At 38.9% G+C, this 24,114-nt stretch overlaps 2 protein-coding genes across 3 annotated transcripts in view; one reads left to right on the top strand and one right to left on the bottom strand.

Annotated features, from left to right (window-relative positions):
• Positions 1–24,114, bottom strand: part of TK2 (thymidine kinase 2) — a 341,867-nt gene that overhangs the window by 279,985 nt on the left and 37,768 nt on the right. The window lies entirely within an intron of this gene.
• BEAN1 (brain expressed associated with NEDD4 1) overlaps positions 1–24,114 on the top strand; it is a 66,429-nt gene that overhangs the window by 36,164 nt on the left and 6,151 nt on the right. For both annotated transcript variants that reach the window (XM_075510829.1, XM_075510828.1), the window contains 2 exons: positions 7,851–8,060; positions 10,634–10,775. In XM_075510829.1, the coding sequence (XP_075366944.1) occupies positions 7,851–8,060; positions 10,634–10,775 (352 nt within the window). The remainder of the gene's footprint in view (positions 1–7,850; positions 8,061–10,633; positions 10,776–24,114) is intronic.

Here is a 24,114-nt window from a genome sequence, read left to right as displayed (position 1 = left end):
AATGAAAGTTTGAGCTGCAATATACATGAGCTAAACTAGATCAACCAATCTTTAATCTATGAATAAGTACACCATACAATGCCCTTTACAAGCCACATTAAGGTAAAAGTTTGAAGCAATCCCTATACGGTTTTTATTGAATATCAATTGTAGCTTAAGAGGCAGTTTAATTTTATGTGTGCAAATCAGAAAAGCATACAGAACAGGACAACACGTGACTGGCCCCTAGGCTGTAGGTAGCAGAGGCAAGCAGTGTGAGAGAATTAAATATGCTCCTGGGCCTCTTGAACTGAAAATTCCTTTCCCCATACTATTTGTATGGCTCTTGTAAAACTGATTTATAGAGAGGACATTTCCCAGATTACTCTAGTCTTCCACTCATTTGCTCAACTTTCCTGCAAGACAATAAAATAAATGCAAAAGGACCAGTAGCCTTGCCTGTTCTTAGCATCATCATCAGTTCCTTTTAAACACTATTTAAACATTTAACATACTAAGGTAGCAGTTCTTATCTGCTTCCTGTATCTCTCTAGAATATAGGAAGAATCTGATGTGCAGTGTTCCCATAGCTAAATGAGTGTAACTGGTGAGCCAAGTGGTTTTATTCTTTTGGTGTTAAAAACACACAGATTTGAGTTTGCATTGTAGCATGACAGCCTGCACTACTGTATAGCTGCTTTAGAGGGCAAGAACCCAAACATTCAATGCATTCAAATGTTAAGGCAGTGCCGCCTAATTCATTACACTTGACACAAGCCATTGCCATAGCCAGACCTACAAAACCCTTTGTTCAGTGACCAATTTTCCATCTTCCATACTTTAACAGTAGCTACAAACTCCCTGTACTTACTCAGTTTTTAAGTCTTTCTGGGTCCCTAGTTATTCCTACCTTAATAAGTTGCCATCACAGCTGCTGTAGATCTTCTGTGATGGAGCGCTCACCAATACGTGTGCCAAGATTAATCTTTCACCAGAGGCACAGAAGGTAGTCTTGCCAGAAGACAAAAAGTAGATTGCAAGCAGCTATTTGAGGAGAACATACCTAGTTTCTTCCCTATCCAAACTGGTCAGAATTAGTAAAAAGCACAATATTTTCCTCTTTTTTTATAATGGGAAGGGAGCATTCAGTTCCAGTTTTATCATTAAGTGGGACTCTTAACCAGGGAGTCAGAAGAAAGCATAGATCCATCCAAAGTGTTCCATGGAAAATGTGCCGATTTCAATATCTTGTCTGACAGAGCTGGGCTGTTCTCATAAGCTTTTCCTTTTATGGAATTACTGAAGTTTTTTTAATACTTTCACTACACCTAGGGATTGGAAAGGTTAAAAAAAATAAAATCAAAACTTGTTAAATTGCCATTCCATTTAAAACTGGCAGGCTGTTTGCACAAAAAAATAGGAGTTGAACTAAGTATAAATGTAAATCAAATACAGGTCAGATTTCAATCTGAAGCCATTCCTGATGTATACTTGGGATAACCAAGGTAAGTCCCATAAGCCGATGACATCCTGGCATTTATCTAGCATACGTGGGAGGTTCCAACCTTCCTCAGGATCCAGATGGAATATCTTTGAATCCAACAGAGACTTTTTTTTCCCTTTTTTTCCCTTTTTTTTCTTTCTTTTTTTTTTTTTAAAGATTTAGCTCCTATGGGGCCTTTGCATTCAATGACTTGAATAATATCCCTCTCTCCCTTGCTACAGTGATGCTCTGTACAAAGCCATCGCCTGTGATCCAAAACCTTTTTCAGCTTATTTTTGTAATGCACCTACCTTACTCATTTTGTGAACTCCTGCCTGGGAGCTACAGAAATAAGCAGTGTGATAGCAGCCTGGTAGCAGCTGCAGCCAGAGGCTTATTTCACAGTACAGCAGCAAGTGCAGAATCCAATTGGTCACTCTTGGCCAGACTAAATCATCTTTGAACAGGAACCGTTCATAAAGGCAGAATCAACTAAATCTTCACCAATTCCACTAATTTAGCTTATCTGTGTGCCTCACTGGGACATCTCAACTCCTTCTTGCCATCTGTCAATCTCCTCCCCTTGATAAAGGGACTGCATATTCCAACACTGTCCCAACCAGGAATTAAAAAAAAAAGGATGTCAGAAAGATGCTTTAAATTGCTTCGGTGTTTGAGACACTTCGTTGTGATTATTTAAAAATCAAAGCATACTATGCACTATCCTATACTGAGCTTCCTTCTACTCATTTCCAGTCCTGTACACTTTGTTAATATAGCATATTTAAAGATAATAGGAGGTGCTAGATCATCAACCCCAAACAACTTGTACTAACCCATGTAATACAACATTGTTCTGTCAGTGTGCTTCAGCTCTAGTTCAGCAAGTAATCACTAAGCCTGTCCTCAGGCAAGGCTTAACTGAGGCTGGCAGGGATTGTAGAGGTGTATGATTCTGCACACAAAATCCTTCCAGTACAACACACCAGCACTTCTTCATGAGCTGTTCATGCACATTTCAGTCTGGGGAACAAAATCACTCCATGTCTCATCCTCTCCACCAATGACAACATGAATTCTCATCTTTATTAAGATGACTGATTTTAAACCAGGGGAAGATATTTGGTTGAGTACGATCCAGCCTTAAAATAATCTCCGATTTTTAAAGGGAACAAAGAAAACTCTTATCAATTACAGACACCATTGTGGCTTCACTAGAGCTGACATACCTTCAGGAAAAAAACAAAACAACAACAACAAAACCACACACACAAAAAAAAAACCAAACCAAACCAAACAAACAAACAAAAAATAAATTAAAAAAAAAAAAAAAAACAAAGAAACAAAACAACACCACCACCACCTATTTCAGTATGGAGAGAAGTGATTTTCATTTTTATGTAGTGCTTCCCTTCTGTCTTATCTGGGATACAAGCAGGTAAAAGCCAGTGAAGAAGAGAGAAGCCACTCCTAATAAAGGACTGTATCTTGGATGAACCAAGCTCCCATGACACATCTGCACACCAAGACATTTCACTTGATAGGATAGGATCTGACCCAACTGAAACTTCAACATTCCTTACTGCCAAGTTAGAAAGGAATAAGTGTCCTTTCAAAGGTAGGTTAAGGAGAAGGAGAAATAGCACAACATATGCAAAAAAAGTCAAGTTGTACTACACCTCCTTCAGTTATGTGGAGTTACTTTACAAGTTGATCTGTTGAGATGCAGGAGCACTGGGTAAAATAATATATTGTGATATTTAAGGGATTTTGCAGATGGATAATTTATCATCTAACACCGAATAGATAGTGTAGGCAGTTTTCCACTAGTACTCTCATTCTAAATTAAGGGTTCGCTCAGCCATATGTGCCCCTTGCATTGTATTCACAGCTGCAACAGCCAGCATGTTCCATTTGTGCCACGTCTGGTTAGTTACACAGCTCCCATCACTGGATAAGAGCAATGGTTTGTGCATCCAATATAATTCATATTTAGAGGATTAGATATAAAGTATTCATATTTATGCATGTATTGTTTACAATTTGCAGTTTCATGGAAAAAATACAACTTAGCTCAAAAAAAAGTTAGCACTCTGCTATTGCTGTTATATTTATGGGCTTTTCATAAATTTCCAGATACTTCTATTCTGAATGAAAAACCATAGCATTTTTATATACAGAAACGTTTATCAAAAGAAGATGTATTTGGATAAGAGGAGAAAAATTTATAAGATGTTCCTTTGCCAAAAGTAATGTAAACAATTTTTGCCCCCAAAAAATTCAAACCCAAAGAATTTATATCAACATAGCGGCTCATTCTGTAGTTGCTAGTCACTTGAGCAATTCCCATAGTCGTAAGTCAGTCTGTAAAGTGTGGAGGACTACACTCACAGTGTCAAATTGAAAAGAATACCATAAGAGAAGTTTATCAGCTGCATATTGTTTTAGGAGCTAGGCTCAGGGGAGTTATTCATATATTGCAATATATCTTGACTTTACCAGAGACTGGGTTCAATTAGATTAAGAGCATAAAAAGAGAGAAAGATTCATGATGGTGAGAAACAAGAGATAAAATAGACAAGATTTGGAACAGCTAAGGAAGCCCTGAGAAAGTGCTAGATAAATGGGCTGTCCTGAAATAAAAAATAACACCTCAAGTACAAGTGGAGAGTATAACAGAGAATACTTCCTATTTGAAGTCACTGCTAACCTGTTAAATTCCTATGAAGCAAAACAGCACCAAATATTAGTGCTTACACTGGGTGGCACCACAGGAATCTCCAAAATAGCCCATGTGTTAAGATACCAGCTGGCTTCCATAGCTAAACAATACACGACAAAAAATTAAAAACAAACAAAAAAATCAAAAAATTAGTCTACTCTTCTTTTCTTTAGACAGCCCCTTCCTGTTGTTACAAGGATCATTCAGAGGTTGTCCAAGTTTCAGAAGATCCAAAAGCACTCACTGTGGCCTCTTTTCTTTCCCACTGAGCTTGCAGGAAGTTTATCACCAACTCCAGTTTCAGTACTACTTGACTTCAGTTTGAAGACCACAAGCCTGATAGTGCATGGAACAACCTCACACCCCAGGCTCATGTTCTCATCATGATGGCAACAAAGTTGATTCTTCCCTTTTATCTTTGCAAGTCAGCCAAAATTACCAATAAATTATCCGGCAGTACTTTCCCGCTCAGGTGTCAATTCCCTGCAATTGTGATTTAAAGTAACTGGCACTGCTGTGGTATTTGCATCTTTCAAAGAGAGAATTTGCAAAAATCTGAAGCCAGCGGGAGTACACACATGTTGGACAGATTACCAACAGAGACAGTTAAAAAAACTGTACAAATAAGAAACACAATTAGAATTTTCTAAACTTTGAGAAAGTTTAGTTTTAGTGCAATGGTCGTAAGATCGGCAGAATCTACCCCTCAAACATCCCATACCCGAAAAGGCTGCGCTAAGAGTATTAAGTAGGGCAGTTCTCCATACCCTTTTGATTCAATGGTACAGATTCAGTTTAGTTTTCAGAAAATTCAGTTTTCTCTTTTGGCATAAAATGCTCTGTAAAAGCTCAGCACATTTCTTGGCCGTCTATCTTAATTGCTCATAAAGAATCTCAGCCAACAGTCAAGTGCTTCTAAAAAACTAACAAAAACCCTACTACATGCTAATTCCCCAGGTTTTTTATATTTCTAGTCAGTTCTCTCAATGTCAAGCATTAGCCAATGATAATATACATTGGCTTGAAGCCATCATCTTCTTTTAAAGCTTATTGTGACTGCAAGACACTAAGTGGTATATCCCAAAGGAAAAGAGTGGGGAAAACATTGCTGAAAACTATCTGCTAACATCTATCCATGTAAAAAGCACTTGTACTTCCAAAAGCACATACTCACTTCACAGAATGTTCAAAAGAGCAAAATGTTATTAGCCTTAGTTTCTGTAGGAAACAAATTATTTATCTGTTCAATTGGCATATAGCCAGATATAAAAATATATCCATGCCATATTTGAAAGCTACTTTTGGTACATATGCATCTCCAATAATTTCTTGCATCAATACAATTCTGGTTTACTCAGTACATAGTCTGATCCTGAGCAGCTAATGGGAGATTTCTTTTTAATTTGGGGGGTGGGGGGGAGTGTTTGTTTCTTTGGTTTTTAATAAGCTGTGGACTAAGGACAGGAAAATGGGTGCTTATTGCAACTTGTTTTCAAGGCCTAGGCCCAAATTTGGTTACCTTTACTGCATGCCCAAACTTTTGTCCACAAATAAACATACAGAGCCTTTTACTTAAGCAGAGATTCTACCTGCTGAAATCCTGTATCCTTTATCCCATCATTTCTAACATTTACCTCCCCTCCATTAGCAGTACAATCCCTCATAAATACATCTATGGGCAATTAATTCACATATAATCATATGTCACCGGTTGATTCTCTGGAGGAAACTTATTGTTTAACTTTTGATACTCTCTCTTTAGCTTGTCTCAAAAGGATATTTGACTTCAGAATAAATTACTGGAGTTATTCTGACTTTTCATAGGTTGGGATATTCTTGCATTTTCCATTTCTCTCCCTGTCCTGGTTTCGGCTGGGATAGAGTTAATTTTCCTCCTAGTAGCGGGTTTAGTGCTGTGTTTTGGATTTAGTACGAGAATAATGTTGATAGCCCACTGATGTTTTAGTTGTTGCTAAGTAGTGCTTCCACTAGTCAAGGACTTTTCAGCTTCCCATGCTCTGCCAGGTGCACAAGAAGCTGGGAGGGGGCACAGCCAGGACAGCTGACGCCAACTGGCCAAAGGGCTATTCCATACCATATGCCATCATGCTCAGTATATGAACTGGGGGAGCTGGCCAGGGGGCAGCAATCACTGCTCAGGGACTGGCTGGGCATCGGTCAGCAGGTGGGGAGCAGTTGCATCACTTGTTTTTTCTTGGGTTTTGTTTCCCCATCCCCACCCCCGTTGTTTTGCTTTTTGTTAAATTTTTTTTATTATTATTATTTGATTTCCATTATTAAACTGTTCTTATCTCAACCCACAAGTTTTCTTACTTTTGCTCTTTGATTCTCTCCTCCATCCCACTGGCGGAGAGGGTGAGCAAGCAGCTGTGTGGGGCTTGGTTGCGACTGGGGCTAAACCATGACACTCCCTTAAGCAGATTTATTCTTGAACTTAAATAATACATATATAGAGTTTGGTTTTTTTTTTAACACAGAGGAAAGCAGTTAAGAGTTTTTGCCACATACAATATGAGTGCCTTTCGACTGAAAAATCAAAATGGGGTGGACATAAGAGTAGTAATGTTGCTGTGTAGAACTGCTTGCCTAGAACAAAGGCACACAAGCCAGACAGAGCTCAGCTCAGTTGGCAGTCACCTGGTGAAGCGCAGGGTGTACCTACTGCACCACAATATTTCCACACTGTTTTAAGGTGAGGACTGCCTGCCCACACAGCTCCTTCCTTACACAGTATCAGGCCAAACTAGGGAGGATGAAATGAGAATGACTGCACCAAACCTAACCTCTCCGCAAGGCATGTAGCCAGTCTGAACACTAGGAAAGCCTGGACTAAAGCACAGGTTTGGCACAATCCTTGGGTTACTGTTTAAACATATGGGGGAGCCCAAAGGGAAATAAATTAAGTTTATTTACTTTCAGGTTTTTAATGAGTAAATTTTAAGTGCTCATTGTGATGGTTTTCTATTTCAACAATTTATTAGATGTTAAGGCCAACAGGACCGCCATATTGCCCGAGCTTCTGCCTACTAAAAAGCCATGTTTTTGATGAAAATCCAGTGCCTCGCTAAGAATACCGCTCTGAAAGAGTCTCTTCCCCCCTCTGCTCCAAATCAGTTTCTTGGGATGCTGACTTATCCCACAAACTAAAGCATGCCCTATGCTACAAAAGCATGCTCCTCTGTTTCACTCTTGCCCAAAACTTTCTCTGCAAAACCTTGGAGTCTTTTCACACCTAGTAACAACACATGATTCCTCTGTCCTGCTCGGAGCCCAAATTTTTGAGTTTTCACATTCCTCCTTGTGCACTGAAGTTCTTTCAGCATCAATCAATTCATGATACAAAGAATCTTTCCAGCAATAAGCAATCAAAATTACCATTATGCAACATACATCATTGACTCCAGCAGGATATTCCCCAATAAAAGGGAAACAATTGCCGAGTGACTCTCCCAGAGTCAGTTACTAACAGCTCCAGAAATCAGTCTAATAAATAGGTTGTCCGTAAGAGCATGAATTCATACAATGGATCTGTCTCAGGCCGTCTCTTAGGGCTTTGAAAGCCCTTAGTTTTGGCATCTGTATAACCACACTTTGTAAATGTCTCTTTTCACAACCGACAATGTTCTGTCTCTCTCTGCTGTACAGAAGTTCACTTGAACCAGAGCAGCCCAACCAGTGAATTTCCCAGCTACGGTGAAAACGGAAATGATACCAGTTTACTTGTTTCACCCCTTCTGGTGGCTGGAGTAGTGATCGGACTTGTGCTACTTCTATCCTGTGTTACCATCATTGTCGGCAGTCTGCGAAAGGATGGACGGTTAAGACACCCACATCTGAGGAGAGATGCTGTTTATGGTAAGCTCATTACAGCAAGATAATGCTTAACTTTATTAATAGCTGGTGCTACAGGCAACAAAAAGCATCTGGCCACTGTGCAAGGGATAAAAAAAAATAAAAGTTAGGAAACAGGATGAGTAGGTCACAGCAGCTTTGTAGTTTAATAGCATCTTTGTGCTGGCACTGAATTCACATAGTACAAGCTCCATAGTTAATGGTTAACATAAACAAGGCCAACGCCGACAGCATTTCTTAAAGAGCTTATTTTCCCTTGATACAGTATAAGATTTCTTCACCATCGCTAGCCTCCTGATAGTTTATTTTCATATCCCATTATAGCTTTGGTATAGCATATAATGTAATTTCTATTGGTTGGAAAGCCAGGAATCTCATCAGTTCTGCAGTGCGCACCAACCTGCAACAATGACTGGGCAATTACTTCTTTTCTGACCACAAAAGTTAATAACTGAATATAAACAGAACAACAGGTCATCAAAAATGTCATTACAACTGTCATCATCATTAAAGAGACTGGTCTGCTATCAAAAAAGTGCCAACTCCTATCCCCCTATCCCCCAACAAAAATCCCCTGTACTTATAAAGGATTTGGGAACATGAAGGAGTTAACTGTAGAATTATATTTTTGGCCATTTTTGGGTTTGCTGACCAGAAGTTAAAAGCCACTTTGTCAAGGAAATGACAGAATCTGATTATTTCTATATTTAAGGAAAAACAGTTACAAAAAGTCACTTTGTAAGTCTTCAGCTAGTAAAAATTCAAATTATAAATGGCTTAATGAATTGAGTGGAGCATCAACAATTTTTGTCATCCGTGGTTAGGCTCCTATATCTGCAGTTTGTTATGAGAGTACAGTTCTTTGCATATTGTTGAGGATTTTTTTCTTTATATAGAAAAGATAATAGTGAGCCACATAAAAATGCATTGGCTCAAATCTTGATTTCACTGAGGTAAATCAAGCATCCACTGAAGTCAACTGGACTTCATTTAATTAATTGGACCAGGAATTTTCATGTCTAAAAGAAACACATTTCCTAGGATCAGTTTGTCCACCTGGAGCCAGGAATAATTTTTTTTGGTTTTCCCAGAAACATTTATCCAGATAAGTGAATAACGGCTATGTTTTGGGAATAAATTTTAGACTCCAAGTGAAATGCAAACTCCCATGGTAATATACAGAGGGGAAAAATGAAAAAAAAAAAATCAAAAAACCTAATGTCTAATGTTATTGTAACATCTATTTTTCCTACTTTTCAGCAGCTAAATTTGGGATTAAATAGTTAGACCCAAGTTGGAGTTACTGTTTTACTCATGAATATATTGGCATGATAAAATATTGACCATTGAGATTCAGTCGCTACATTTAAATTTACTGCTATTTTAATTTCAAGTCCTTTAAAAACCCTGAAGCCATGCGAAAACATAAAGGACAATTTTCAAACTGCTTGTTAGAAATAACAACGCTAGAGAAATGGAAAAAGAAAAGCATAGTGATATTTTCAGAGAAATTCAAAAGAATAATCTTAAACTAAATTGTGCCAGGCTACCCAAGTGAAAATTTTACATTAGCACATGCCATCCTAGTATCTCAGCATGCTTCCACTGGCCAGCATGGCAGCAGCAGGAGTCACTGTGAAGTTGGCTTCCTTCACTTACCAAACAAAAGGAAAGCACAGTGCATGCTAGACTGGATTAGTCCTGGTAAATTCCTCGAGAATAAATTGGCAGAGGTGGAAATTGCCAGGAGGAACAGGCAGTTCAAGTGAGTCCTGCCCTTTACCCTCTGTTGAGAGAGACACGCTACTTTGATGTCACTTTAGAAGCTGATCCTTCTCTCTGGGAACTATTTTAATGCATCAAGTGAAAAGGAGGGATCACTTTATTTGGAAGACAATTGCAGGGGCTGGGGGTGGGGGAATTGCTGCATTTCCACAATTTGGGACATTCTTATGGATGTTGAGCATTAACTAACCATCCTCAAAGACAGAAAATAGCACTAACTTCTTGGTATTTCTGGAGACATGAAACTCTTGCGTGAAAGCATTAAGAAAGCCCTGGAGCAGGCAGCAAGATGATTTTCTCTACTATTTTCCAGTTTTTCCCCTTTTTGTGAGTGTTTTATTGAGAACAGCATTTTCTGAAGACACATACCTACAATCAAACACCTAAGCCTCCTTTTAAAAACCTTCACAGAATTGCCAAGGTTTCAATGTATGTGATTCCTGGGAACTTCAGCAATCCTGCTAATGTTTGAAGCTGCATGCAGCAGAACTGCCACTCCTTTTCAACCTTTGAGGCACAAGAAAAGCTTTAGACACTTGCATCTTGCAGGGCAGCACTAAATATATAGTCCCTGTGCCTGAAACACCACAGTTCATCTACAGATGACGCTAACTTGCTTTTAAAGGAATATAAATGTCCTGTGAAACCTGATTGTTCCAGAATACCAGTAATTCCTCTGCCTCAGATAGGTTTTGTTTTCTGATTTATGGTAGTGTTATGAACAGTAGTATTGACTCAGGGAATCCACCACGGAGGAAAAGAGCAGCAAGTATTAATTGCTTGTTTTCCAGCTCCAGATGGCTTCTCTTATGGTGGCTCTTTTGGAGAGCTGAGATCCACCTGCATGGAGGAGTTTCCGCCAGCTTTTGATTTTGGTTCTTATATGGATACACTTTCTCAGGTCAACATCATGTATCCTGATTCACCTCCACGGTAAGCACTTTTCTAAGATTCTGAGTGTTATAGTCCTGCACTTGCAAAACCTGTTAAAGAAGAAAATAAAACTGCTAGACCTATACCCACTACAAAAATGCAGGTCACACAAACTCCAAGTACAGACAGACTTTGTTTAGTTTGAGTATAAGTTCAAGTTTTCCTTAGCAGAATATACCTTCACTAAAGGCATGTGTACAGCCAATTCTCATTTACTAATATTCACATTAAAATTTATCCTATTGATGGCATACTAATGAAACACACAAGTTAAATTACTGATTAACATCTTTCTTTGAAATAAATGAGTTTACAAGTCGAAGTTTCACCTCCAGAAGAAAAATATATACTTTTTTCAAGAACTTGCAGGTTACATTTATTACTGACTTTGAGACTGTTCAGATCAGAGTAAACAGAAAAAACAAAAGGGAAAAAGAAAAAAAAAAGGAGAAGTGCAAGAAACGTTTAAACCTTTATGTATTTTTCAGCAAGTTTCACTTTTCAGCTTTCTCAACCCCGGTACTCTATCAGAAAGCAGAACTGAAGAAAACATACCATTCTGACATACCTAGTAATGGTACTTAACCTCCTAATTTAGGATAGGGAGAAAATTGTTTGGGATTGTTCATCTTATATCAGTACTCTGTGAAGGAGGACGACTACCATTTTAGCTGTTTAACCCAAACCTGCTCTGGAGAGCCATAGTTGCCTGGATTGTAGTAGCATCTTTGGAGAAGAACGTACTTCAAATAACAGGCAGTGCTAATTGCCTGGGGAGGTAACATCGCCAGAAGAGGCTCTTTCCAAAGACAGTTATTCCAGAAATTACATAGCAGCTCCTTCCACATTTGTGTGCCTGCATTCACAGGCTACAAGAACGGCCGTCACGAGTGACAAGAGTCGTGCTTTAGGCCATCTGTATCTCCTCTGTGTGCCTCATGCACCTTGAGGTTAATAAAAGAAGGAATTCAGTTACTCCCTCCAATGAACCAACAGAAATCATTTTAAACAGAACATCACTTCAGGCTTTCTGTAGTGCTGTCTCTTACAAACAGCAAATATTGGTTGAACAGCCATGCTCCCCCCCTTTTTTTTTCTTTTCTTCCTTTTAAGCAGACTCTGTTTTGAGTTAAACCAATATAAGACCAGCCCTTTTCTGACTGCTTGTATACACATGCAATATAGAGTAAGTCAGTAGTATGAACATACAATATATAGATCTTTGCTTTTTCTATTCTATGCATGTTCTGCATGTAGGGATGGGGTCAGGAAGGCCAAGGCACAGCTGGAGCTGAACTTGGTAAGGGATGCAAAGAATAATAAGAAGGGCTTCTCCAGGTATGTCAGCCAGAAAGGAAGGTCAAAGAAAGCATATCACCCCGATGAGCAAGACTGGCAAACTGGTAACAATGGACAAGGAGAAGGCTGCGGTACTCAACAACTTCTCTGCCTCAGTCTTCACTAGCAACCTCTCTTACCACACCTCTCGAGTGGATGGACCACAGGACGGCGACTGGGGGAGCAAAGTCCCTCCCACTGTAAGAGATCAGGTTCATGACCACCTGAGGAACCTGAACATACATAAGTCTATGGGGCCTGATGAGATGTATCCCAGAGTCCTGAGGGAATTGGCTGATGTAGTTGCCAAGCCACTCTCCATGCTGTCAGCCTCACCTCTGTGCCTAGGAAGATGATGGAACAGCTCCTCCTACAAGCTATGCTAAGGCACGTGGAGGACAGGGAGGTGATTTGAGACAGCCAGTATGGCTTCACCAAGGGCAAGTGCTGCCTGACCAACCTAGTGGCCTTCTGTGATGGAGTGACTACATCAGTAGACAAGGGAAGAGCTACGGATGTTGTCTGTCTGGATTTCTGTAAGGCCTTTGACACAGTCCCCCACAACATCCTTCTTTCTAAATTGGAGAGATATGGATTTGATGGGTGGACTGTTCAGTGGAAGAGGAATTGGTTGGATGGTCACATCCAGAGGGTAGTGGTCAACGGCTTCAATGTCCAGATGGAGATCAGTGACAAGTGGTGTCCCTCAGGGGTCCATATCGGGACCAGTACTGTTTAACATCTTCATCAATGACATAGACAGTGGGATCGAGCACACCCTCAGCAAGTTTGCAGACAACACCAAGCTGAGTGGTGCGGTTGACACGCCTGAGGGATGGGATGCCATCCAGAGGGATCTGGACAAGCTGGAGAAGTAGGCCCATGTGAACCTCATGAGGTTCAACAAGGCCAAGTGCAGGGTCCTGCATCTGGGTCAGGGCAACCCCTGGTATCAATACAGGCTGGGGGGTGAAAGGATTGAGAGCAGCCCTGTGGAGAAGGACTTGGGGGTACTGATGGATGAAAAGCTGGACATGAGCCGACAACGTGCGCTCACAGCCCAGAAGGCCAATTGTACCCTGGGCTGCATCAAAAAGAGCGTGACCAGCAGGTTTAGGGAGGAGATTCTGCCCCTCTGCTCTGGTGAGACCCCACCTGGAGTACTGCATCCAGCTCTGGAGCCCTCAGCACAGGAAAGACATGGACCTGTTGGAGTGGATCCAGAGGAGGGCCACGAAAATGATCAGAGGGATGGAACACCTCTCCTATGAGGAAAGGCTGAGGGAGTTAGGGTTGTTCAGCCAGGAGAAGAGAAGGCTCCAGGGAGACCTTATTGCAGCCTTCCAGTACTTAAAGGGGGCTTATAAGAAAGATGGGGACAGACTTTTTAGCAGGGCCTGTAGCGACAGGACAAGGGGTAATGGTTTTAAACTAAAAGAGGGTAGATTCAGACTAGATAGAAGGAAGACTTTTTTTTTTTTTTTACAATGAGGGTGGTGAAACACTGGAACAGGTTGCCCAGAGAGACGGTAGATGCCCTGTCCCTGGAAACATGCAACGTCAGGTTGGACGGGGCTCTGAGCAACCTGATCTAGTTGAAGATGTCCCTGTTCATTGCAGGGAGGTTGGACTAGATGACCTTAAAAGGTCCTTTCCAACCCAAACTATTCTATGATTCTATTATAAAGTCATACTATATAATAAATGGGCTTTTAGAGATGGTGTAAATATTTTAGCAGAAAGCTCACATGTGAAAAATTATTCTGAGCCTGGCATCTAAATTTGTAGAACTTCATATAAATCCACTTAAAAATTTAGACTGGTTTTTGGACCCACACCCACGAGTCTTTACTAATAAAAGCCAGCCAGCTGACACCCAAGCAACAGCTTGAGTGGGCAGTTGGCCAGATTTCTGAGAACAAGCTCAGACTCCTGTGAACAAGCTCTGAGAACATATTTCTTTAGTAGACAGGTCTCTTAAGATTAAACCAAAGGTTGCTTCCATTTCCAGTTTGAAACAGGCCCAAAGAAGGATTTTCCACCTCTAAGGAGTTCTCTGTTTGGAAGGAGATACATGAGTGATACAGGATAGAACTAGACACTCTGTGCTTCCTGTGAATTCTCCAGCTACTTCTGTAATAAGCCTGGCACAAGTTAACTGTCTTGTGTCCTACCTTGTTCTAAGAAACTATTCTGGGACATCAATACTAGGATCAGAGAGACATAAAGGTGTCCAACCACTGCCTCCTCAAGATTCCCTTCTGGGCTGAGTGGACTGCATCGCTGAGGGGGCCAAGAACTCTGCATACACAAGGAAACACTGCTTATCCCATTAATTGCAGTTCTGCATCACAGGTCAAAAGTAAAGATTATTGTTAATGGTTTTGCTGTTTTCTCACTGCTACCATAGTTAAATATTGTAGAAAAAGTAGCTTTGGCAAATCATGAAAATCTTACTAAGTTTTACATCTTAGCAACACAACTTGGAGAAGACTTCAGGAAAAGTAGAGCTTAGCAGATGGTTGAAAGCAAAGCTACATGGAGAGACATTTAAACTTACTATTAATACATTATATAGTCCATTGTAACTTTCTGTTCAGAAACGCATTGGTTGAGAAGCATTGTATGAATACATTGCATTATGTAAGAGCCTGAAAAATTTCTATATAGCTACCTTTACATTCTCGTCCATGGCATAACACTAAAGTTTGTTTTTTTCTATTTAGTAGAGCATGGAGATTATTTGGACTGATGGGTGCTAAAAGCAGGAAAACTGACTGTCAGACATGGCCTTGAAGCATAAACAAGACATGCTTGACCTTGTGCATTTAAAATACTGCCTCACTGGGATCAATCTTGTTACATATGATAATGTTTTGAAGAGTAGGTTTACTGAAATGTAGCACTGGCTAAATTAATGCAATTCCTCCTTCTAATTCATGCAGTGCAAGATGTAATTTAAAACTAAACTAGCATGCCCAAAAGCTAATAATGCAACTGTAGCATAAACAGAACAGAAATGAAGAGCAGTGAGGAAAGCAACTGCATTGGCAAATAACTCTCAACACATATTTGAAGGGGAAGAATTCAGTGAGTGAAAACTAGTGTCCTGCTGCCACAGGCAGACACCAAGGCATTAGCTTCATTTAACCGCATTGTTCTAATACAGCCTGCAAGAGGCAACAGCATCACATCACTGCATACTAGGTGCTGCGGAGTATTCTTGAGCATACCATTTTTGCTAAAACCATACTTTCTGAAATGATTTCAGTAGAAAGCACACCACCTCTATTTGGGCAAGGGAGTGATTATAATCAGCCTAGAATCTTTTCATGAGATTTTATAGTTAGACTTTAAACCATGAATTGAGTGGAAAAGGAATTTTAGGGGAAGGCTGATGAAACAAAGAGTCAGAATTAAGAGTACCCATTTTTATGGCTGAGGGAGAGCTAACTGTTCAGGACTGCCCACTCTCAACACTCCAACTGAAAGTTCAATACAAAATACTATTTATATAAAAATTTTAATTGGGAAATTAATTTATGAAAAATGCCTTGGGATGTTAATAATTTAATTGCTTTGATATCTAAATCACAAATTTCATTTGAGGCTCAATTTGATTATCACTATAGACACTTCCACTAACCACTTTCTTACATTAGATTTTACGTTAGATTTAGAGGAATACCATGCACGGAGTTTTGTCATTGACTGCCATAGTTGCAGGGTGGTTACAGAGAAGCCATTTGGTCAATTTGTCTTGACAGCCCAAAATATAAAGTGCTCCTATCCATAAACATCCCTTTAGGATAATTAATGACTTTCTAATGAATCTCAGATCTGTGTTAGCATCTGTCAGATTGATTTTACATGAGATGTCGAAGGGAAATATAAAAACAAAATACAGTGGGTATGAACTAAGCAGTTTCAAGGTATTAAGGGTCTGTATTTTCGAGCCTATTTCTAACATGTACAAATACTTGTAGCAGTGCTGGAAGTTAAGTTAATGTTTCATAGTCTGTATTACCAGAGATGGCAAAGTATTTGTTTCTAAGAAACTTCAGTCATGTGAGAAAGATGATCCAGGTGATCTAGCAACAATTCTAAACCACAGAATTCTTCTCCCCCCAATTAGGAAACCTGAACAAATTCAACCAGGACAAAAATATAAGAACAATCTCCCTGCCACAGCTTAACTATCATCATAGTAAATATGAGTTTGAAAGAAATACTGGAAAGCCTGTAAATCCAGTATTTGCCAATTTGTTCAATATTCACTGTGATGGTATGAGTAAAAATCATCTATTTGAATTTTTAGTATCTTTAAACTTTTAAGAAGAATGGAAGAAAAAATAATCAAGAGTATTATTTGGAATTATATGGCAGGCAGCAGACCTTTAATCAAAAAAGTCTTCTGGAGTTTGATCAAGATGGCTGTAGTTGTCATTTTACATATCCCAAACACATGCTGTTGACACTGTGTGGATAATACCTTTATAGATAGAAATTACAAGCTCATGCTCATGTTCACGGTGCAAGAGTTCATTGTAACACATGCACTTATAGTAAGCTTTCCTAATTATTTTTCTATATATACATAATAAGAAAGCTGTTTAAAAATAATTTGAGCTTACATGTTTTAAATGGCTTGAAGTACAGTACGAATCAAGGACCAAGTAAATTAAAAACAATTGCATTTTCTTGATGAGAGTCTCTAAAATCTTAACAATAAGGAGATCTGAGGTTCCCTGCATGAAAGGAATTTTATCAACTTTTCACCTTTTGGCCAGAGGAAATGCATTTCACCCTACTCGACTAAGTGCTTTTTCACTCCTTAGCGATTGGATGTTAATGGTACGTACAGAGCTTTAGGCAACCAAGGTTATCGCCTTTTTCATCTGTGACTCATGACTGTCGAATACAGAACATCATTGAGGAATGACTCTTGAGTGAGACAGAGGGATTTAGCTTCAGGAATAGTTTTAATGGAAGCCACAAAAGTCCTCTCTGTATTTCACATTGGAAAGTGGCCTGCAGGGCGCACTATGATAAAAACCTGTTAGTCACCCATTATCCTAGTATTCACATTAGAACACATTGGGGTTTTTTTTGCTTGTTTGTTTCAAGTGTGCTCACTCTACCTCATCTGGTCATCCTGCCTAATCTATATAGGATCAATTCTAGAGAAAATTGTCTTGTTTAGGCTTGATAAATTCCAGTACTCTTAATATCCACATTCAGTCTGCTTTGTTTAAATGGGCAAATCCATGGAAAAATTACTTTAAAGGGGCAAAAGGAAATGCTTCGGTCTTAAAGACAGACCCTAATTTCCCTCTAAATATGAAAACCAAAAAAATTAAACTACTTAAGGTACTTTCTTTTCTAAGACATTCTTTTCCATCTCTCATTTCTGAGGAAGCAAGTTAGCCATATCAGAGGGAAGAAGGCTTGAACCAGCTTCCTAGATTTTCTTGAAAGACAGAATTAGGCTTGCAGGAAATGAACATAAAAACTTGCTGTGTTGTGCTGTATTCCTTTGCCAAGGCCACTTTTCCTGCAAGCATGCAAGGTGAGTAGCTTTTGGCACATTACAATGACAGTTGCCAAAGCACGAGGTGGACATTTGTGGTTAAGTTCAGATCTCACTTCAATACCCTCATAGAGATTTTCAGTCAGTAAAGTAAAAAATACCATTGGAAATATGACAGTATTAAATCCACTGGAAATCATGACGAGATAAAATGCTTTCAACTCCAAATTCTGAGCAACTAGACCCTCAAAAGCCCCTCTCTTCACATCCTAGTGCTATTCCTAATTAATATTAGATATAGAAACAAGTTAATGGCTTTTTGATTAGTTAGTTGCTCTCTGCTGCGATGGGATTTTTACATGACACACACATTTCACAGCCCATCTAGTGAGCACAGGGAGATTGCCTGCGTGCCCGACATTAAGCCAGCCCATGAGAGGTGAGAGTCTGCAAGTGAGTGTATCTAGACTAGTATTTCACATGTCTCTGGTGTATCTCTAACCAGAGCCCTGCCCTAATGAGTTTCTCAGCTGATGTGAATGCTACCACACCAGTGGCAGCACCATCAAGTTATATCTGCTGTATGGACAGTTTTTCCCTCAAGCTGCCTTCATCTTCTTGCCATTTTCTACTAACGGATCATCCTTTAGGAAGCCATTTCAGTCAGAGGAACACAGGCTTGAAAGGTTCTTCTGCGGTTACCCAGTCCCACCCCTGCTGCTGCACGTAATCATTTTTAACAGAAATTTACCTATTCCATAACAGAGTTTGCAAGGATCTTTTGTCCCCATTATACTCATTCCAGAATACCTAAGGACAGACTTAATTCCTAGTTATTATGGCAACCTTCTTATTTCCAGCTTAAATTTGTTTACAGGCATTTTATGATATTTTCTTTTTGTGGCATTTCCATTCCTCTTAAATACCCATGCATTTCTCTTTACTTGCTTCTTGTATTTGTAGTCGAAAATCTTCTCACACCTCAGCCTGCATGTTGTGAGGCTAATGCACAAAGTTCTCTTAGCTTTCTGTCATCAAAAATATCTGTTGGGACAGTGTATCGTCTGACCAGCCTTTCTCTGCACCTCTCCCAGTTTCACTCTAGAATTGCAAACTATTGCTGCATATAAAAAAAACCCCACACCTGCAGCAGTGAAAGCAGAAAAACGCGATGGAAGAGAGGCACCAAGCATTTCTAACCAGAAATTTATTGTGCCGTGCGGAACAATCACAACTTAAAGCTTTTAAGTCATTGATAAGAGTACTGAAAAAAAAGGATATTTTTCTCTAATTTCCCAGTAGTTAAACTTTCTGTTGCATACTGCAGCTAGTACTTCCTTCACCTGCTCAGAATTCATTCCTAGAATAATTAAAGCAAAGCCCTTTCTGGGAATGTGATCCTAAAACGTCACATGGAAAACTTCCTCAAATATTAGCAGGTCCTAAGCATTCCTGCTGACATGCAAAAATGGGTATGGTTGTTTAGAACCCTGTTTGTGGATTAACTCCATGGCTTGGGAGGCTACAAGAGATTATTTTGAAATAAATTTGTCTTAACTGATTATTATTACTCAACCAGTGCCCATAGCTTCACTGTCACTTACTGTATAATGGTTACAGAAATCCAGAGACTAAACACTGCTTATGATCAAGTGGTTCTTATTATATATAAAATTAATGCCAGGCTGAAATGTATCATATAAAATCTTTATCACAGAATGACTTGTTTTAAATAAAACATTTATTTTAATTGTTTAGATCTGCACAATTATGTTGAAACTGTATCATATCAGCTTCAAATGCTATCTGGGATATGTGCTTATGAAAACGCTGTTTATATTTAATTTCTTTTTTGTCTGGAATATTTATTCATCAAATCTTCCTCAAGATTATCGTGACACATAGCGCAGAATAAAGATCCAGACTTTTAGTGCTTATTAACACAAATATTCCTATTGTAGTTGCAGGAAATGCAAAATTCCAGAAATAACTATGAACAGAAAAAAGGCAGGGAAAAAAATTAATTCCAGGTTTCCTGTCTCTTCAAGGGTTGAGTTACTTAAGCATTAGATATTTCCTTGAACAATACCTTGGGTTACATTTTTTTTACTATTTAAAAACATTAAAATAGAAAATAACAGCGTTATTTGTTCATGGTTACGTACTCCAAGATCAGGCAGGCACCCAGAGGCGCTTTTAAGCACCTCTGGGAGCTTAAAAGTCAATTAAGTTAGGAGATTGGTGTCGCTCTACAGCTAATAAAAAGAGAGAGGCTCCTCCAGAGTACCTGAATAGGAGTTTCCCCCTTGTTCAAACAGCCGCATTTCAAACACACATGACAAAACATTCCCAGAAAATACTCCAGTGATTTTATGGAGCATTGGATCATTCCTTCATGGAATTGTCTTGGCTGACACTGCGGGCTGTTATCTCTAGGTGTTACATGTTTGTTACTTACCCCCTCACCCACTGTAATTTGGGATCACTCATAGTAAAAAATTCTCATGTAATATTATCCATGCCCAGAGACAGATGGATTTTGATTTCATACTAACACAATAACTAGGAGGACTGAAACTGCATAGGAGGAGGTGCCACTTAACTACATTTGCTTACTCTTGCATGATCATTCTCCTAATTACTAGGCCCCAACAGTTCAGGGTATTTCTTTTTTAATAAAGAAAGATGTTTTGGCTCTTCATTCTAAGTCACTGTTCAAGAATTAAACTAAGTCAATGACTGAGACGATGAGTAATATCGCATGGATTGTTCTTATATGAAAATATTAAACTAATGCTTAATAAATCACTGACAAAGCATGCAAAAGAGAAGTCAAAATATAGTCAGTAAATGCACGTAGAATCTCAAGTGGAAACTGTCACTATCAAAAAATAAACCTAGAAAAACATCCTGTCTCATGACATATGTCACTATAAGAGCAGTTCTGTCAAAAATGATACATTTCCTCATGGTAGTTATACATCACCAAAGAATATATGTATTCTAAGAAAAAACACCTCAAAGGAAACACTGACAGATTTCCAAGCTGCTGTCCTACAAACCCAGCTGTTAGTAGATTGCACAATGAGAGATAGCATAATCAGCTGAACTACTTACGTGGTCAAACACATCATTAATTTTTTCCTTTGATCCTCCTTTTAGAGAGTTACAGTATATTTGTTCTAATTTCAGCTTTTCTTTACTAGGTAACAATATCATATAAAAGCCCTTTGTGTTGTTTTCATCATAGCTTAAACCTGTCAGCACATGTATTTTCCAGATGTATTGATTCTGTTTACCATTATTAAAAGAAGACAGTAGGTCATCAGCAAAATGGAAACAATACAACAGGAGCAATTTTAGTAGTCATAACAAATGAACAAAGTAAACAAAAAGCCATCTATTTCACAAAGAAGAATTCTTCATTCCCCAGATTTGTCTTTTTTTCCACTAGCTATTGTTTGCATCTGAAAAAATTCTGTAAGTAGAACCTCTTTCTTTCCCCAGAGAGTAGGTCATAATTTATGAATGACAGCTAGTTAAATAAGCTCTTTTGGGTTTCCCTAGCAACAAACCTACCCTAATACTTATTGCAATGAGACCTGACAAATTCATGAAGTTATTTCCCCCCCCCAAACATTCTGAGTCAACAAGGTCAGCTTGAAGAGCTGCTGTCTTTTCTAAGCAACATTCTTCTCTTTGCAGATCATATTTACATGCGGTAAGATGATGTTAACAGACATCAGCCCTCCTTGCCTTTCCTAGTATAATTATCCCTTAAAGACTCAATAGCTTAGTTTACAGTGACAATGTAGTTATTCTGACAAGAAACAAGGCAAAAAAAAAAATGTGGACAACAGCACATTTCATGGTCAGTACCCCTCCCTTCCTTCTCATGACTGCCTGTGAGATACACTGAACCTTAAGATAATACAATTTTTAAAAAATAATGGATTAAAGTGAATTTACCACAAGTACCATAACCAAGGATTTTTTTCCAGGCTGAAAAAGAGACGCATGATATTCATGAGATGCAGTGTAATGAGTTCCTGCGGTCCATTATTAAGTTATGGTAACATAATAGTTTTCAAAAGCATTTGCTTTCTTGTCTAAAAGGACTTTCCTGTGACTGCTGTACTGAACTTCAAGCATCAGCTACTTTTTACATGTACAATAACTTCACAGAACTGAATCTCTCAGATAAAACATAACTACTATTGTATTGTTTGCAAGACACTGCCAAGTATCTTTGTTTTTCCACTTAAGTCAATGCAAGCTCCATGCTCTCGCATTTTCAGTTGCAAAACATATATATATACACACATATGCACATATATATGTAGGTGTCACTCCCTTAGCAGTTACTGAGGTTGCACTTTTATGATACAGCTAAGAAGTTTTGCCTGTGAGCTGTGGTCTAAGACCTACCCCACTTCCTCCATCTCTTATACTTCTACTTCCCTTGTGTTGCGTTGATACCCATCTGACTACACTGTGAGCTTCCAACTTAGGTAGCTAAATCAGTAGAAATCCAGCCCAGAAAACACACACACAGCAAAAAACCCCAACCAAAACAAACGAACAAAAACCTCAAACCCCCCCCCCCCACACACACACCCTTTTTGCCTATTTAGGTCCAGATTGGGGATCATAATTTGGAGGAAGTAGTGCAAGGAACACAGTATGCAGCAGGGCAGGGGACACTTCCTTTCAATGACATGGACATTGGCTCATGTTGAAACCACAGCTTTACACATCACTGAGCTTTACAGCTGCAGCCTTCTCAGATGAAATCAACAGCATTGGTTACCATACTTAAGTGACTTGCATGTAACAGTATAAGTTTAGTATCAGGAATCATCATTACTGATTGTTATGGATGCACTGGTTCTTTCTAGTGGTAGCCATCATCACATAGTACCTCTTGGCCCCTCTGGTATCGAGGTCTCCATACTAGCTGATGAGAAAGCAGCTCCTTCATTCTATTCTAGTTTGCGCTGTTTGCAAGTAAAAAGAAAGAAACCTAAAAGCTGTGTCAAAGGTGCAGACCTCACACTGCAGGACAACTTAGCAGTACCACTTAGTTCATGATACACACTTCACTGCAGTAAAATGCAAGAGTCCTTTCGCCTCTTCTCCTCAAACATGAAGCTTTACTTTAAGACAACAGTAGGTATTTAGTCCAGTATCACTCACATCAATACATGGTAATCAACTGCAAGAAATGATTGCCATTACAATTTTTTATAAGTAATCCTTTAAACCTTTTGAGGAATGGTTTTCCAACAACCAACATACATGGACAGTGGGTGCCTGTCAAACTGTGTATTACTTCTTATAATACTTGCTTAGAATCCTCTAATAAAAAAAGATCTGGTAAATACTAGATGTATAAGTTTACATATTGTGGGCTCTTTGAAGGAGAGACTGTGCTTTCCTGTCTGCAAAATAAAATTAATGCTTGTAGTGTTGATAATTCATTAGTTATACTACCAGAATACCTCTATAACAGCACTCTGAAAGCACAACCAAATTAAACAGAGGGGAAAAAAATCCAAACCAAATAAACAAACAAAAAACCAAACCAAAACAAAAAAACAACCAGAAAACACTCAGAAGCTAGGAAAAAGAATACAATACAAAGTTAAAGTAGCTTGTATGACCTTAATTCATCTCTTTTCTATTCTCAACAGAAAATGCTAGGAACCTTATCTGTAGCCTCCACTATCATAGCAATAGCTGTTTACAAGGTCAGCATTACAAGCAAAGATACCATGCTTAGAAGAGAATATGGGAAACTGAGTACCAAGATCATAAATTGCTAATGAAATACAAGCAGTTATTTTTAAAAAAAAAAAAAAAGCTACTTGAATGGTTTGTAGTTGCCTCCTTGGCCATAACGATCTGTAGGTACAGTTGTGAAGGTGCCAAAAAGTTACTTAATTGAAAATCTGGCATGTGTTCCTTACTGCCCTATTTGATTTTTAAAATGTGAACTTAATTGCCAAAAATGAGAGGGAGAACATTACTTGCATTGGAGTTTGGAGAAAAAGAGAGAATTATTTTTTTTATCCATCATATATATGAAAAAAAGTGCCCTAACACTAAATATTGATATTTGGAACTAAACACTAAAATGCCAGGTCTTGAATACCATCATTTGCTACCCATTTGTCATGATGCTTAAAGTCTACATCACAAAAGATCATTTTGCTATTTATCCCACCAAGCATTTTAGTTCTACAGAGCTGAGGTACAGTCCATGAAAGATATTAAATTAAATCCAAGGGAAAGAAATGCAGGCGATTGGATAACAACAGTAAGTAGAAGGTTCATACTGTGCCCATTTCTCCTTTAGGTCTGTGGCAGATTTCCCTTGTGCTGGGCTTGGGCCCAGAATCAGGAGACAGAGAAGAAGCTTCCCTTTTGTGTCTCAGCAAAAGGATTCAAAATTTTCCACCTTGACACTCA

Source organism: Mycteria americana, chromosome 8 (assembly GCF_035582795.1).
Source record: "Mycteria americana isolate JAX WOST 10 ecotype Jacksonville Zoo and Gardens chromosome 8, USCA_MyAme_1.0, whole genome shotgun sequence".
Lineage (NCBI taxonomy): Eukaryota > Metazoa > Chordata > Aves > Ciconiiformes > Ciconiidae > Mycteria > Mycteria americana.
Note: the sequence above shows the minus strand (reverse complement) of the source record. Positions and strands in the feature narration are given on the sequence as shown.